The sequence below is a fragment of the Antechinus flavipes genome, chromosome 4 (assembly GCF_016432865.1).
Source record: "Antechinus flavipes isolate AdamAnt ecotype Samford, QLD, Australia chromosome 4, AdamAnt_v2, whole genome shotgun sequence".
Lineage (NCBI taxonomy): Eukaryota > Metazoa > Chordata > Mammalia > Dasyuromorphia > Dasyuridae > Antechinus > Antechinus flavipes.
The window spans coordinates 236,120,014-236,137,681 of NC_067401.1; the positions used below are offsets into that span (position 1 = coordinate 236,120,014).

Here is a 17,668-nt window from a genome sequence, read left to right on the forward strand (position 1 = left end):
TTAAAACTTAAATACAACATACAAAAAGGAAAAACAAAACCTTGCCGTGTACACAGCAGAACATGAGGGAGGATTCAAAATATGAAACCATACATTTCCATTTCAAGAAAGCCTATATAATAAATACTACACATTGTGTTCAGAATTGTCTATCTTGTCTTTGCTTCCTTATAGATTATCTTTTGTTCTTTGTTGTACACTTTTTATTTTATTCTTTTTTTCCCTCTGCCCCTCTAGGAAGGCTACAATTAAGCATGGAGATATATATCTATATATGTATACACACAATATATACACATATACATATACATTTGTAGATATGTATATGTGTATATATTGTGTGTATTTATATATATGCATCCATATATACCTATGTATATATACACATGTAGATATTTATAATCATACAAATATATATCCATATATATTCATATACAAATCTTTAAGGCTACTACTGGTTTGTTTCTCTGAAACTGATTAACATGCTCCTTCTTAAGACCAAGACTTTCCAAATTTTCCAAATCTACCAATCATCATTTCCTACACTACAGCAATATTCCAGCCTTATACTGTATAGTTATTTTAGTCTAACACAATATTGATTAATATGACTGACATATAGTATAGCTTCCCTACTTTTCTCTTTTGATTAAATCTATTTTAACTTTAAATTAGTCTGAGATCAATGATTATCCCTGATTTTTTTTCTCTAAGAAATTCTACTCCTGATCATTTTTATTATGTTTGTGCATGTCTCTTATTTCCTATCCCTGTTCTCTCCTCAGCTTTATTTATACCTTTTGCTTTGCCTTGCTATTACTTAGACTAACCCCTCTCCAAGGATCCCTCCTTTATCATTTCTTCTCATTTTTTCCTACCTCTTTATCCCATTCTCATTAATCTATATACTTAATCCCATTGCCATTAATCTACCCACCTTTGTATGCCTCCATTATTCTATTCCTTCCCCTTTTTTTTCTTGATAAATAAAAAAGATTTGTATACACTTCTAGATATGTATGTTTGTTGTTCCCTCTTTAACCAATTCCGGATGATAATAGGATTCCAGAACTACCACCCTTCCTCCCACATCTAATTCCTTTCACACATCATTCATATAATGTTACTCTTAATCTTTTCTTATGTGGCCATGCTTCTTGGAATCACATCATACTCAGCTCTAGCCTAATAGTTCTCCTATACTTATTCTTAAATTACTATTTTCAATGCATGTATTCACAATTTCTCTGAGTATCCTAATTTAAAAAGTTGCTCAAGGGGCAGTTAGATAGTACAGTGGATAGAGCACCATCCTTGAAGTCAGGAGGACCTGAGTTCAAATCTAGTCTCAGTGTTAACTTAACACTTCCTAGCTGTGTGACCCTGGGCAGGTCACTTAACCCCAATTGCCTCAGCAAATTAAAGAAAAATAACTAAATAAAAGATTGCTCATTTTTACCATTTTGAAAAATGACTTTTTTCTTTAAAAAAAAAGATAAATTATTTTAATTATGTTATTTTGGCATCTAAGTCCAAATCAGCAGTTATGTCAAGCCTACCATACTGTATGCATTCATAAATAAATTTTTGCCCCAGGTATATTTGTTCATTTATCCCCATAAATTTGACACATTTTAAAAATTTAATACCTCAAAAATAAATCAATCTCCTAACAATTTATTGACACATTTAGAAATGGTTTTATTTACTCAAGCCAGATAGAAATACAGTAAAGAAGATTCTGATATTTATTCCATTCTTTGCCCATAACAGATTAAAGAGCACCTTGCCAAAGGTCAACGAATGTTGGCAGGTGATGGAATGTCCCAGGTGACCAAGACCTTGTTGGATTTAACTCAGAGGAAAAATTTTTATGCAGGAGACCTTCTAATATCAGTGGAAATTCTACGAAATGTGACAGATACCTTCAAAAGGGCAAGCTACATTCCTGCATCTGATGGTGTACAGGTAAGAGACAAGAGAACATAAAGGAAGGGAGTGACTGAGAGGAAATCAATTTTTAGCTTAGAGGAACTAGGGCCAGGGTTGGACACAGGACAAGAAGCTTGGCAAAATGGAAAAAAGTATTTGGTTTTATGGAAGAGGATTTTGTGTTCTATTTTCTCCCTGGAAAAAATGACCTTGATTAGAGTAGGTTGCTTCATTCTATGCCTCAGTGCCCCATACTACAAAAAAGTCAATAAAATTTCTCACAAAGATAATCAGTGAGGTCTATAAAATGTTCTGAGCTTTCAGATTAAAAAAAAAAACTAGCAAAATTTTAAACTGAAATTGCAAAGACCTTATTTTCACACTTCTTATGAGTTTGACATAGAAAAATAATAGAAACTTTTCATTAGGTCCTGTACAAGTCCACTGGGTATCTTAAGAACTTAAGTTTTCTAGTGTTTCATTTCATAAATCAATTAATAAGTATTACCTGGGCTATGTTATAAGAAGTGGGGTGAGGGATAGTCAGATAGACAATATTAGCAAATGGATTTCTTAAAAGAAAAGCAATCTAGTAACTATTCATAGCCTATTTTTTATGTATCAAAAGACTATATCATTGTTTTATAGCTGCTCCATTCAATTTCAGGTTGAAGTCCAAGCACTCAAGAGTTTCAGCTTTTATCAGGCCACAAAAACAATTAAAGCTCATTAAATAGGTAGAGACTGTGTTTTGACGCAGGTTCAATTTGAATTTGGTATTAACTTTAAGCTGTAGGCTGAAATAATTATAGCTGAAAAGGTTGTTGATCACTGAATTTCCACCATGACCTATCCTTCTATCTTTTTGCATAAAGTTTATTAAAATAAGAGTTTGGCAGAATTCCCAGATGAAGCATTTTTTGTTTGGTTGTTTTTTTTTTTTTTTTTAAATTTCAGTAAGCTCTTCATTTGGGAGTTGTATTTGCATTATTCAGGAAGAGATTTCCAAAGTATATAGCTAGTATTTTAAAGGTTTAAGGTATACAAAGTTCTATATATAATCTAAGTTATTCCTCACAATAACCTTGTGAGACAAATGCCATTATTGTCTTCATTTTACAAATTTAAAAAATAATGTAGAAAGAGGGTAAATAATTTGCTAAGGATTACACAACTATTAAGTGTCTTGAGTTAAAGAAATGAATTAAAGTCTTTCTGAGTCCCAACAAACACTATGCCACTTAACTGTAAACAAGTTTGAACAGTAAAAAAAAAAAAATAAAAAAGTCATATCTCCATTTTATGGATAACATTTCTATGAAATTTTATGAATTCTTATGAAAAAATCCTATGAATATGGTCCATGTTCTTGCTTTTGTTCTTAATGTGTGAGATAACAATCCCTAATTCAAAATATTCAGAGATATCTCAAAATGAAGAACAGAAGCTTTATTAGAATCTCACAAGAAGTGGACAGTCCACTCACTGAAGTCTCAGAGAAAGAAGGGCAGATGATTACAGAGTTAGAAGCAATTAAATAGTCATTGAAACCCACAACTCCCCCCTCTCCCAATCTGATTAATTTTTACTGCCTGCTTAGATGGAAGTAGCACAGGTTTGCTAGATCCTCATCAAGCCAATATAGTTAATTTGTAGCTGACCACAGTAAATTTAGGCAATGTTTGCGAATACTTGCTTGAGCTGATATGAGCATTCCATTGTAAAATTTGTACAAAGAATTTCATTTTCCAAAACCCATCAGACCTTTATAAACTAAAGTTTAAGTTATAAATTCAATCTATCTTAGTTAATGATTTTATGAGAAATTACATAATCCCTCACAATAAGGATATTTATTTAAAGGTAAATAATCTATTAAGCCAGAGGGGTTAGAAGGTTTTCTAGAATAACTAAGGAGACTTAGTTTACCTCAGGCTTCTTCAATCAGCAAATAGAGATAGCTAGTTCAGAGACTTCTTGAATATCTCCAGGCCATTAAATAGTTAGATTCTTCTTTAAGCAGTTATCTCTTAAATGTTTTCTCTTGGAAAATCTTTGTTCTTCTTCCCAGAGCCTAAAGATTAAACCCTTGATACTGAATCTTATTATTCTGAAAAGTCCTCAGTTTCCCTGTTTACTCATTCTTTTTTTTTTTTTTTTTTTTTGGAGTGGAGGGGTGGTGGCAAGAAGACCAGTCTTGTGATTTCACTGAGAAAGGAATTGTCTGCTCACTATTTTAGTCTATTACTTAAATTATCTGCCTACTAGTTAACCTACTACTAAAATAGTTATACTAAGATATATGATATTAAACAATTCACTTAGCATCTTAATACCTAGGTTGGTCTTCCCACCCACTTTTTACTGTTCAAAGTATTGTGTTTTTATTATATCCTATTATCTGTCTTAAATATTTTTTTTTAAAGTGTTTATTACATAAGGAACTTTTTTCTAATTTATATAAAGTAAATAAATGAAAAACATTCCCAACTCCTTAATTTTAAAAATACTAAGAATATTTACCAACATAAAAAGTTTGCACTGGATTTTTTGAATGATAGTATTAGAATAGATATTTTTCATCAGGAAATTTAAGATATATATTTTTTGACAAACAAATCATGATTTAATTTTGGCTGTAAAATGAACTCGAGAAGGAAGTGGAAGTAGAAGTGGAAAACACTTAGTGTTTTTGCCAAGAAAACAAGGAAGACTTGTGCATTACTGAATGAACTGATCAACAATTAATTACCCTTTTTTTGGTGTCACCTTTATCATCACTTATCACATGGTATCTTACATGTCTTTATTGTACATATGATTTTTTTCCTCTCCTTTATATGAGACTATAAGACCCTTTAAAATATGGACTAAATTGTATCAATTCAACAGACAATTGTTGTAGCAATCAGGAGACACCTGATACAATACTTCAGAAAGAGTATTTCAATCTTTTTAAAAAGATCTATGGTTCCTATTATTGTGGATATTCTGCCAACACACATTATAGCCTCTTTGCAGCTCAGAATCCTGACTTCAAGAGTTGCAGTGACCACAAACAAAAATGAATCCTCATTACCCGGTGACCAACTTAGAGGCACCGAGATATCACAAAATGCTGTTCCTGGACTTCAACTATGGTAACAAACATTTGTTTAGTTATATAACCCCAGGCAGATCACTTAATATCTCCTTGCCTCAAATTTCAATTATTGTTAATAATAATAATAGCAACTACCTTCCTATTTGTTGTGAGAATCAAATGAGATAATACTTTTAAAGAAAATACTTGGTACAGAACACATGTTGGACTCTATATAAATGTTTTATCCCTTCCTTTCTCCCCAACCTTTACATGATAAGTTATTCTATATATCACTAATCTAGTCCTTAACAAAATAAGATCTATCCACAGGTCCAAAGTTGAAGCCCATTAAACTTTGTAGACTCTGCCATAGCAAATATGCCCTTAGAATGTTGTTTAAAAAGGGAAAGCATGAGATTGGGGGTGGGGGGAAACCACATTTATTAACTACCATTAATTGTAGTAGGCACTATGTTAAGCACTTTATAAAAAAGGACTGAATTCTTGCCAAGATGAGGCTGCAGAGTAATTCAAAGAATCTGTTAATGTTTGATGAATGAATAGCAAATTAAATCTCCCCGACATTCATAGAATGTTAACCAAATAAAAACAGAAAGGGAATAAAGGACTAAACTGTATCTCTCCCGTTGTAAGAGGAACTAGGTCTGATAAAAGGAAAGTGAATCAAACAGAAATGTTTAAGGATAGAAATCTATCTATCTATCTATATATATATTATATATATATATATATAATAGTATTAATATATATATATAATATATACACACATACACACACACACACACACACACACACACACACACACATATATATATACATATATATATATGTATATATATATATATATATATATACTGTTGTTTCTTTTATTGAAGAAAGTAAACTGTCTCTTTGATCAATTCAGTGATTTTCCTTTAAATAAGCAATTATTTTAATTAATTTAATAGTATTTTTCTATGTGTAAGGAACACCTATTGGTTTACAAAAATATACTTGACTAGAAAATATATACTCTAAAAATATAAACAAACTATATAGCAAAGTATATACAAACTATGTAAAGTTACAAAGCAAATTTTTGCACCAGGACAAAAAAAAAGATCATTTTTATTGTCTTTTTTTCTTTTTTGAATTTTGTATTTTTCTAATTAGATGTAAAGATAGTTTTCAATATCCATCTTTGTAAGATTTTTAAGCTTGAATTTTTTTCTTGTTCCCTTCTTTCCTTTACCTCTCCCCAAGATAGCAAGCAATTAGAGATAGTTTATACATATACAAACATGTTAAACATATTTCCACATTAGTCAGACCCAGAACAAAATGAGTACAATAAAAAAAAAAAAGTTCAAAATAATATGATTAATATGCATTTAGATTCCATAGTTCTTTATCTAAATATGTTCAGCATTTCCCATCACAAATTCCTTATAATTGCCTTGGATTTTTGCATTGCTGGGTAGAGCTTAGTCTATCAAAGCTGATCATTTCACAATGTCAGTGTTATTGTGTACAATGTTCTCCTAGTTCTGCTTACTTCATTCAGTATCAGTTCATTAAGTCTTTCCAGGTTTTTCAGAAATCCTCTTTCTCATGATTTCTTATACACCACAAAAAAAGCTGCTATCAATATTTTTGTACCTCTAGACCTTTTCCCCTTTTTTATGATCTTTTGGATACAGACCTAAGAATGATATTCCTGGATCAAAGGGTGCAAGATTTTATAGCCCTTTGGACATAGATCCAAATTGTTCTCTGGAATGGTTGGATCAATTCACAACTCAGGCAACGGTTCCATTCATCCAATTGTCCTACATCTTCTCCAACATTTATCATTTTGCTTTTCTGTCATATTAGCCAATCTGATAGCTATGAGTTGCTACCTCACATTTGTTTTTATTTGCATTTCTCTAATCAATAGTAATTCAAAGCATATTTTTATATGACAGATAACTTTAATTTTTTTTTCAACATATCCTTTGGCCATTTATCAATTGGGGAATGACTTGTATTCTTGTAAATTTGATCTGGTTCTTTATATTTGTGACAAAATTTAGCTTTTATCAGAAAGGCTGGCTATAAAAATTGTTTCCCAACTTTCTGCTTCCCTTCTATATTAACTGCATTGTTTTTTGCAAAACCTTTTAAATTTAATATCATCAAAATTATCCATTTTGTATTCCGTAATGTTCTGTATTTCTTGTTTTGTCAAAAATTCTTCCCTTCTCCATAAAATCTGACATTTACTTATGTTATCACCTTTATGTCCAAATCATGGACTAATATCAACTTTATCTTGGTGTGAGATGTCAGTCTATGCCTAGTTTCTCCCACATTATTTTCCAGTTATCTTAGCAGTTTTTGTCAGATAACAAACTGATTCTTTCTAACACTGAAGTGATAAATGAGATAGAAAGACAGATAGAGAGATAGAGATGGTTCATCAATCCATAATTTTTGCAGACTTTGTTCTGTTTTTTTTTTTTTAGTTAATAAATATGTATTAAATGTCTACTAGGTTCTAGGCACTGCATTTATCACTCTTAATATTGCAAGTGTCTTTTTTTTTTCCTAATGGATATAACAACTAGCACTTATATAGTTTTTAAGATTTATAAAGATTACCTATATCATCTCATTTGTTCTTCACAATAATTCTGTAAAGGAGGTACTATTATTATTACTACTATCACTATTACTATTATTATCACCACCCAGAAACCTTGTTCTAGCATTTATCGTTCTAACATTGATCATGTCCAAACCCTCATGATGCCACTTTTGCTTTTCTTAGTAAAGTTAAAGAGGTGGTTTGCCATTTTCTTCTCCAGCTCATTTTTACAGATAAGGTAACTGAGACAAACTGTTAAGTGATTTGTCCAGGCTCACACAGTGTCTGAAGCCAGATTTAAAATCAGGTCTTCCTGACTCCAGGCCTATTCACTATGCTTTATCCACTATGCCACCTACCTGTCCAGTTCTGGCATTAGAAATATTTTAACTAGAGTTAAATCCTCTTTACTTGTAGATTATGGGATTTAATATATTAAGGAATGGTAAGGAATGTGTGATTCCTTGAGGAAATGGCAATCATTGTGTTTATTGTTAGAAACTTCTGATCAGTATGAATATCATTAGCATATCATTTGCTCACATATGAATCTTTTGAAAATAGAAAAAAGCATCATATAAATATAAGGTATCCTTAGTAGTAAATATGAGAAATTTTGGGAGAAGGGGGTGTTTTTCTTTTCTTTTCTTTTCTTTTTTTTTTTTTTGTTTTCTTCTTTGCTTTTTATAACCAGATCTATAATTTTATTGATATGGGAAAAACCTAGTGAGGAACTTTCTGTATTAATGCCAATCTACTCTTACTTTGAAATTTTTAGAAATAGAGAATTGGCTGTAGCACTGAGAGCTAAGGGACTTCCCCAGGGTCACAAAGCCAATGAGGGTCAGAAGAAGAACTTGAAAGATGACTGTCTTACCCTGAGGCCATTTCTTTAACTATAATGCCATATCACATAAGTATAATGTTAAGTAATGTTAACATTTATAATTAATTAGCAAAATCCATGGCCTTTACTTCTTCAATGATAGCTATCTTATTATATTAATTTTTTTTATAATTTCATAGGATTATAGCTCTAAGAGTAAGATACTATAAAGATCATTGAAGTCTAAAGTTTTCTAGCTGATGTTCAGGGAGATTGAATAATTTTAATCATCACTATACAACTATTGTATGACAGAAAGAGAACTTGAACCCTAATCTTCTGCATATACAAAATTCTTCTCACTTCATTTTTTTTCTAATTGCCTATAGATCTATCCATGAGAATCTGATTCAGTGATTTTTGGAAAAGAGTAATAATATATTTATACTTCATATACATATATGTGGGGGGAGATTCTGTTTGAATTCATTATTCTATACAAAATTTTCCAGAAATTTGTGAATACCTTTTAAAATAAGTTTAAAAAAGAATAAATCCTTCATAATTATTTAATTAAACTTTAAATATATAGATCTTACTTTAAACATTGTTTTTCTTCTTAAAAATAAATTTATGATTTAAATTATAAGTTGGAGGTAGCCATAGAATAATGGATGGAGAGATCTCCTTAAATCCACCAGTGTTTAAGATCAGTCTCTGATATATATAAACTAACTATGTGATTCTGGACAAATCATTTAACTTGTAAGAACTCTTGATATCTCTCTAAGACATCTCCAAATTTCAGAAATAATGTCCTGTGTTGATAGCAATTTCCTCATCTGACAGTTTCCTATTTCTTTGTAATCACAGTTCTGGTCCCTCACCTTAACCTTACTATGAATTTATAATGATTTATTATAAATCTTAGTCTATTACATCATTTAAACTCTATTTCCAGCTGAAAAGAAGGTATTTCAAACTTACTTTGTAAACATTATTAAATGTTTTGCATCTACTTAACAACAATATTCTATCATGGTTGACAACTGGAAAAAAATGTAAATTAGAAATATTTCCAAAATGTTCTTGAACTAGTAATGTAGTAATGTCTTTAGGATTTGAAATGAACACTCTTTTTAAATTGACTTTGATTATAACGCATACTCTTCTGAAACAATAAAGCAGATAATACAAAAATAATTTCAGTTTTCTTTAGTAATACATATTCATATTGATATTTGAATATGTCATTATCTGAAGTCGGGGTATTTTGTGAATTCTTAGCACTTTAAGCAAGATGAGAATTGTAAATATCCAATTAAGAGAAAAAAGAAAAGATTCTTACCTCCATTACCAGCCACCACTAGTAATGAGGGAAAACAAGAAAAAGAACAAAACACATTCATTGCTTCCCATTCTATATTGAGGAATATATCATGTGGTTTTATATTGCAACAGACATTAGAGATAAGCCAATAGGAATGTACTCTATCCCTAACACAGTTATACAGCCTCTATTTTAATATTTGAAGTTAAAGAGAACTCACTAATAATGATCTGAAGTTAAATCAATATACCTTTCAATCAGAACTAATTGAGTACCTACTGTTTACTCAACAATGTATTGATATAGTTCTGTGGAAGATTTTTTTTAAATAACACAATCCCAGGAGTAACAATATACAATTGAGAACACAAATTATTACTATTTAAAAGTTCAAACTATATAATAGTTCCCAAAGAAAAATTTAAATTTAATAGAGTGTATTTTCAATGTTTTCATGAGTCATTTATATTTTACTATTAATGTAAGTGTTGTTCCTATTATAGTTAAGGTCCCCAAACACTATAAGCAACTCTCAGTCACTGAGAACCCCTGATAGATGCAAAAATTAAGAGTCTTAATGAAGCAGGAGACTCTCCACCTAGACCTTAAATGATGAACAGGAATTGGATTAGCAAAGCAAAGGAAGAAAACAGTGATAGGCACTTAGAAGGTACTCAATAAAAAGCAGGGTATTTATTGATTGAATGGTATGAATAATATGAAATGGAGGGAAGCATGTTATAATAAGAAAGCAAAGAGCAAAGTAATCTGACAACAATGAAGAGTACATGTTCAAATAAATTAAAACAAACATTTATTATGAGTCTTGTTTTAGGCAGTACAGAGCATACTGGGGTGAATGTTGGCTGAATAACTGATAAGCACCTTCTGTGAGTTTAATAAGTCTATGTTTGGTGTCAGTGATGCAAATAGAAAAATGAGATGACATTTGCCTTCCAAAAGTTTATATTCTAGAATGGGATATAAAATATGTAGCGTAATAGTGGTCAGAGAAGGGAATTTTGTTCAGGCAATCAGAAGGAATGGAAATGGATCATATGACAAAAACGCTCACTGCTTTTTATATTTCAATATAGAATTAATTTGATTATTGTTCTCAAAGCATGAACAAGAAATAGAAGTAAGAAGAGAGGGCAAAATATTAGCAGCAGGGGAGACATCAAGATGTTTGCAATACTAGTGATTGTACTTATAACATTTTGAGACCTTTCTTTTCATCAGTTAATACAAGTTTGACAAAATGAAAAATAAGATGAGTTATAGAATAATATTAGTTATTAAATAATATAGCATACTATTATTTTTTCCTCATGTGGGTCAAAGTTGCCTTAACATTCAACTTAATTCAGATATTTATTAAATATATGATAAAATTTCAGATTCAAGAAGATAGAAAAATGAAATTAGAGAAACTACTCTTTAAGAACTTAGTCAGCAGAAGGATGAACTATTATAAATACTAACTATAATATCAGTTTAATTGTAATTAAATATTTAGAAGAGTTCAGATCCAGTAGCCAAATAGATTGAAGTCAGGAAAACTATCCTTAACATGGTATATATTAGAGAAGAATTCATGAAAGAGATGTGGGCCTTGAAAGAATAGGGAAATGTCAATAAGCATTAATAGTGGAAGGAGGCCTGTCCATTCCAGTAATGATAGATGGCTTACATAAAGGTAGAAAAGAGGTACCAGAGGGTAGAGGTACCCTTTGAGAGAGATACTGTTTTTCTAAAGAAATTTAATATAAAAGAGAGAACTAGATATAGAATGATACAAAATGGGAGTGGGGAAATCAATTAGCATCATTGCAGATATTAGGGGAACATCAAAAAAAAAAAGATCAATGTGTAAGAATTGACAAGAATCAATATCAGGATTTCCCAGCTCACTGAGAACCAAGTTATATAAAGTCTTATAACTTTTCCTCATAACAATGACTCAATTATTATTATTACTATTTAATGGATTGTTTATTGTCCTGCTTATCAACCAGGAAAGATTTCTTCCTATTAACATTGTAGTAGTGGTTGCCCTTAATAAAAGAAATCATTATTGATGCAGCATTTAAACCTGGCCTTACTATAAACATGGCAATAAGAAATGAGTTAAATAGCTTGTTTAAATGTGCTAGATGTTTAAGGAGCCACTCCTGTTTAAGAGATCAATATAATTGAATTCTGCTAAGGGTAAACACACACACACACACACACACACACACACACACACACACACACACAGGATGGGGGAAAAATATATATAGTTATTGGCTGATAGCAAACAATCTCTACATGAAAAAAAAATAAACATGATCAAAACCTTCCTCAATCCCTGCCCCCCAAAAAGGACTCAAGACAGCTTACAAGGCATATTTACTTATTTATTTTTAATTTAAGACACTAAGTTTCTTAAACTGAGGCTCACAATCACAGATGGAGGTTGCATAACTAAATGTGGGGGGTCATAAATTTTTAATTTATTATTAGCAAATGTTTAATTTGTATACCTGCTTTATTTACCTATATACCCAGAGTCATGTAAAAATTTTTCAGGCAAAAAGAGGTCAGTAGTTCCTTTTAGGAAACTCTGTATTAGAAGAAACTCCCTCTACTTATATGAATCATTTTCTATTAGGCAGTTGCCTAAGGCAACTAAATTTATAACTATCTTACCCAAAATCACAGAGCCATTATGTGGCCCATTCAATCAATAAGCATTTATTAAGTGCCTATTATATTCCAGGTACCATGTTAATCTTCCTAAATCAAATTCCTTTTCTAGCTACTGCATCACACTTCCTAGAATATTATGTACAGCAAACTAGTACGACACTGAGCACATCCCAGATTCGGATATATTAACTGATCTATACTAAAGAAATTAGTGTATCAATAATATAATATTTAGTTTATTAATTAATCATAGAAATCTTGATCACAAGGCATCTATGTCAACAATCCTAAGCTCCCCCTACTCATGCTCTCCCCTAAATTTACGACAAAATTTCACCTGATGTGCTAAGGTCTTCCATGTTTTCCCTTGATAACATGATGAGAACGTTATAGTACTCCTGCCTTATCTTGCTCTCACCAATTAACTTATTCTACTCTTTCCCTGATATATTTCACATCTGTTCTCCCTTGAAATTTCTCCTTCCTTACATGGATAGATAACTCACACCCATCATGTGCCTCTCTTAAGCCATTTTGTGGTATTCATTTTCAATTCCTAACACCTTTTATATCTCATACCTTGAAAACATAATCATAATAATGATATTAAAAGTGGTGGGCCTTTCCTTCTTGAGTAGGGGGTTATTAAAGGAGTTTTGTGACTTTCTGATAGCAATTCAGACTACTGTACTATGCATTATGGAATATGAGGCAGTTCCAGCAGCAAAGGATTTAGGGTACTGTGCTTGGAGTCAGGAAGGCTCACTTACTTAGTTATACGACTCTGGGCAAGTCATGTTGCCTCTCAGCTTTAGGTTCTTCATGTGTAGAATAAAGGTAATAAAAGTATAATAATCACACAGATTTGTTTTAGGATCAAATGCAAAAGGGTCTTACAAGCCTTAAAATGTTATATAAATGCTAGCTATTATTAATATCTTTATAATTATTTATCTCTTCCTGTTCATTGTTGACATGAATATATTATCTGTACTTCAAATTCTATAGATTATCATCTTCAAATTCTATAGCCTGCAAAATTTGGGCAAAAATGTATTCTTTATCCATTTGATTTTTCCTATATGGAAGATCAAGATGAAGTGGGTTATGGTCCCTTTAAGAAAGTAGTTCTTTCAGATTGATTTATTCCTTTCTGATTCCCAACCCCTCCTAGCTGATGCATTATCAATTCAAGAAGCTAGGACCTTTGATTCACAAATTCTGATCAAAAGCATCCCTTTGAATTCTAATAGGAGATCTGGCTTGTCAGCTCCACTGGATCTGAGTCAACTTGGGCTGTCCCAGCCCCCATTCTAATGATCTGTTCAGGTTTCCCAACCCCCACCAAGCAAATTCTAGTCCTAGCTGAAATCCAGCGAGGAGCCAACTTGGGACTCCACCCACGGGTCCTTTTAGCTAAATCTCTCATTATAAAAGGAACCAGACTAAAATCCTCTTTGCAAAGGTTCCAAACATGCCAGCTATGCTATGCTTGTCATCCCAAGGACTCTCTGCCCACTGGAATAATGTTTCCAGTGCCCCCTCTCTTTACCTAACACCTTTTACCAACTAGACTTGAACCTTACTTCCAATCCCCATAATAAATCTCTTTTATCAATCTAGGTTTTCGGGTCTGTAAATTCCTTTATAGAGAACTGCTTGTGCTGCCACTAGACCTCATTTAACTCCCTACCCTTGTGCTGAATCCAAAAGGGTTGCAGGGGAGCTCCATTTGACTCCCTGTACCCCAAACCTGCCACTAGACCTCATTTTCATTTGGGTACCCCAAACTAAACCTCATAAAAGACAAAGTTTTTAGAATAGTGATGAAACTTCCAGTATTCTAGGGATGAACACAATTAGAACAGTATTATCACAAAGAGGAATATCTGCTGTGCCATAACAGAAATAAGACCCAACAGGAATTTGAGGTGGAGATTTATTAATAATGGAATATTGACGAGCAAGTGCAGCTACAAGAATCTCAGCAGTTCTTAATTAATGAAGCTTCTGGTTTATAAGGAGCAAGAAGCACATGGGGAAAGGTCCTTATCTCCATAAGCAATAGTTGTACAGAAGCAAAAAACCAAAAACAAACAAAAAAACAGCCTTTAGTTCTTTATCTGGGGATGCCCTTACACTTCATGCTATCTTAAGATGTTTCAGGGAGTTAACAAAGGAGGGGGCTGATTGAAAAAACAACCCTTAGGGGCTTAAGAGCAGGGGGAGTTTATTGTAATTCCTTGTCATGGGGTAACAGGGTGTGTCTACAGGGAGTTTGATCACAGAATGCTGACCTTGTGCATGAATGGTAGAGACCTATCAGGGTTTTTTGCATGAAGTCAAGAAGATGTCTTGTGTTGTCCTTGAGGACAAGTGGTTTGAGTCATGCTGGCCATAGCTTTCAGACCCCAGGGATTTCACTATAATCTAAGCTTCCAAGGTTAGGCAAGAGTTAGTTAAGATGTTAGGGTGGTATTTCAGATATATAGAGTTCTATAATCCACAGGGAATTCCTCTCAGCTTGAACTCTGTTACCACCAGGAAGTAAAATGAATTTGTAGAAAAGGTATAAAACACTTTGTATTTGTTTCAAGGACAGGAGAGTAGAGAAAAAGTAGTAAAATGGTGTTCTGTTTTTTAATGGATCAGGAAAACTAGAAACCTTGATTGGAAATAAGTGATATTTCTTAAGTACATGCCCAAGTGTTGCTTATGATTAGATGGTCTGGGCTCCTGCTTACCATTAGGACTTCAAAGTATGATGATTATTTGTTTAAGCTGGGGCCTAGAGTCAGATAGACTCTTCTTGTTGGGTTCAAATCTGACCTGAGATACTTACTAGTTTTGTGATCCTGGGCAAATCATTTCACCTTGTTTACCTCAGTTTTCTTATCTGTAAAATGAGCTGGAGAAGGAAATGGCAAACTAGTAGCTTTGCCAAGAAAACTCCAAATGTCATCATGAAGAATCAGACATGACTTAAAAAATAGACTGAACAAATCTTTCATGAAACCACAGTGTCAGAATGGGAATCTATCTACTTTAACTCTTAATTGAACAAGAAATCTTTCATGAAACCAGTGTCAAAATGAGAACCTATCTACTTTAATTCTTAATTGAACAAGAACCTCTACTACACTGTTAATGTCGTATTTGAACTCAGATCTCCACTATTATCAGTCGTAGCACCTACCTGCTCCAATACAAGTGTAATATATTTCCATACAATCCAGTAGTAGAGGTCTTAGTACATAACATTGAGAATAATTCTTGCATTAGAGATATTTTAGCTAGATTGATTGGAATCCTTGACTCAGGGATTATGGAATTTAATATATTAATGAATGCAAGATTCTTGAGGCATGCTATCTATTTTGCTAAATGTCAGAGACTTTTGATTAGCATGAATGTTATTGCAGAGCAATTTGCTAATGTGAATCTGCCAAGAAAAACCATATGAGATCATAAAGAATCCAACTGGACCAGACAACAACAATAGGGAACAAATTTCTATCATCCTGGACATTCCCTGAAATGACTGTAGAAACCACAAAGGTAGTTTCTGCTTTAGAATTTATAAGAAGCAAGCAAGAAAGAAATTAGAACTGATCCATGCATTACAAAGAAAAACTGAATAGAAAAAAGTTTGGGTTAATACCTGAAGGCAAGAAAGTACTCTGCTTTCTAGTCTTCCTGGATATCTGAGTTTAAACACAAATCAGGTCACCAGAATGTAAAAAGATTATATTGAAGAAACTAAAAAGAATATTTGACAACAACAAGTTACTCAAACCAGAAAAAGATTTGATAACTGGTGACGAAAAAGAAAACAAGTTATCAAATATATTATGTGAGGTAACCACAATGATCTAATTATTTCACAATCATTTATGAGAATCAGGTGACATTTCCTTTTGTAGGAGGTTTAAGATAAAACAGGTAGAGCCCTAGTGCTAGTAGAATATTATCTAATTTGTCTTTTTGCAAAAATTTAGTCTCATGGTCTAAAATAACTGATTATATTCCTCAGAATACTGATTTTTAAAAAATGCTCTGACTTAAAAAAAAAAAAAATCTCCTAGCATGCAAAGCAAATTGATCTATTTATAATATACTTTGTTTAGCCATACTGGTGATATATTTTTTAAAAATTGATGGGATTGCATCATTGTTAGCACCAACAATATAAATATTAACAAAATAGAAATATTAAATGGCAATTCATTCAGTAAACTTTTATGGAATACTTCCCATGTGCGGGGCATAATTCTAGATGAATATGGGAGAAGCAGACACAGGCCCTGCCTTGAGGGAATTTAAAATTAAAATAGAAAATTTTTGTTAGATTCATGAAACTGCTTATGTGATACTTATTTTCAACAGGGAGTACATTATAAGCTTGTATTTGATGTGCTATGAGAAACAATGATTGAGCTCTGGGAAGCCTATAGTGCAAATTGGAACGAGAAAAATGATACTTGTAGTCTCTATCAGAGTCACTGCTGCCTAGTGTGCTACTGATGACTCTTTCAAATTCCACATAAATGGGAATGGAAACAACTTGTTATCTTCCTTGCAATTCCCATTCTTCCCTAATTTCAGTAGGGTGCCATTGGTGACTTTGTAACATGATGAAACATAACTGCTTTTGTTTTATTTAGGCTTGTTGGCCATTGTTGTGAAGTTTTATAAGTTATTTAACAGTTATTGTTTTATACTTTTGCCCAAAATAGTCTTTTTCTTTAATCTAAAAAACTGCAGTTGTTAATTAAGTGATCATAGCTATTTCATTTAGTCTCTAAGGCCTCAATGAGGGGCTAGATGGTCTTTGATTTCCTTCCATGTTAATGGAAGTTTCCTTCTAGGTCAATGATTTGTTGAGCTTTGATTCTTAGTTTGGTTAGCTGATATCCAGAAGCTGGAATATATATTATATTCTTCATGTACTGGGATGATATTACCAGCTCAATATTAGTAGGACATATGTTTAGAATTTTCTCCATTTATAGAAATGGATCTGCAGGACCTGATCCCTGTTGTTTTGGTTTAACAGCATATATTTGTAAAATATCTGGCAGAGGTTAGTGGTGTCATGGTAATTTAATAATGCAGTTATGGAACAGAGAGAAACTCACTGACCTCTCTGGAAATTAGACTTGTATCTTTGGC

The 17,668-nt window shown here is 32.2% G+C and overlaps 1 protein-coding gene across 4 annotated transcripts in view; it reads left to right on the plus strand.

Annotated features, from left to right (window-relative positions):
- ADGRB3 (adhesion G protein-coupled receptor B3) overlaps positions 1 to 17,668 on the plus strand; it is an 882,558-nt gene that overhangs the window by 401,801 nt on the left and 463,089 nt on the right. For all 4 annotated transcript variants that reach the window (XM_051997212.1, XM_051997213.1, XM_051997210.1 and 1 more), the window contains one exon: positions 1,774 to 1,968. In XM_051997212.1, coding sequence (XP_051853172.1) covers positions 1,774 to 1,968 — 195 coding nt within the window. The remainder of the gene's footprint in view (positions 1 to 1,773; positions 1,969 to 17,668) is intronic.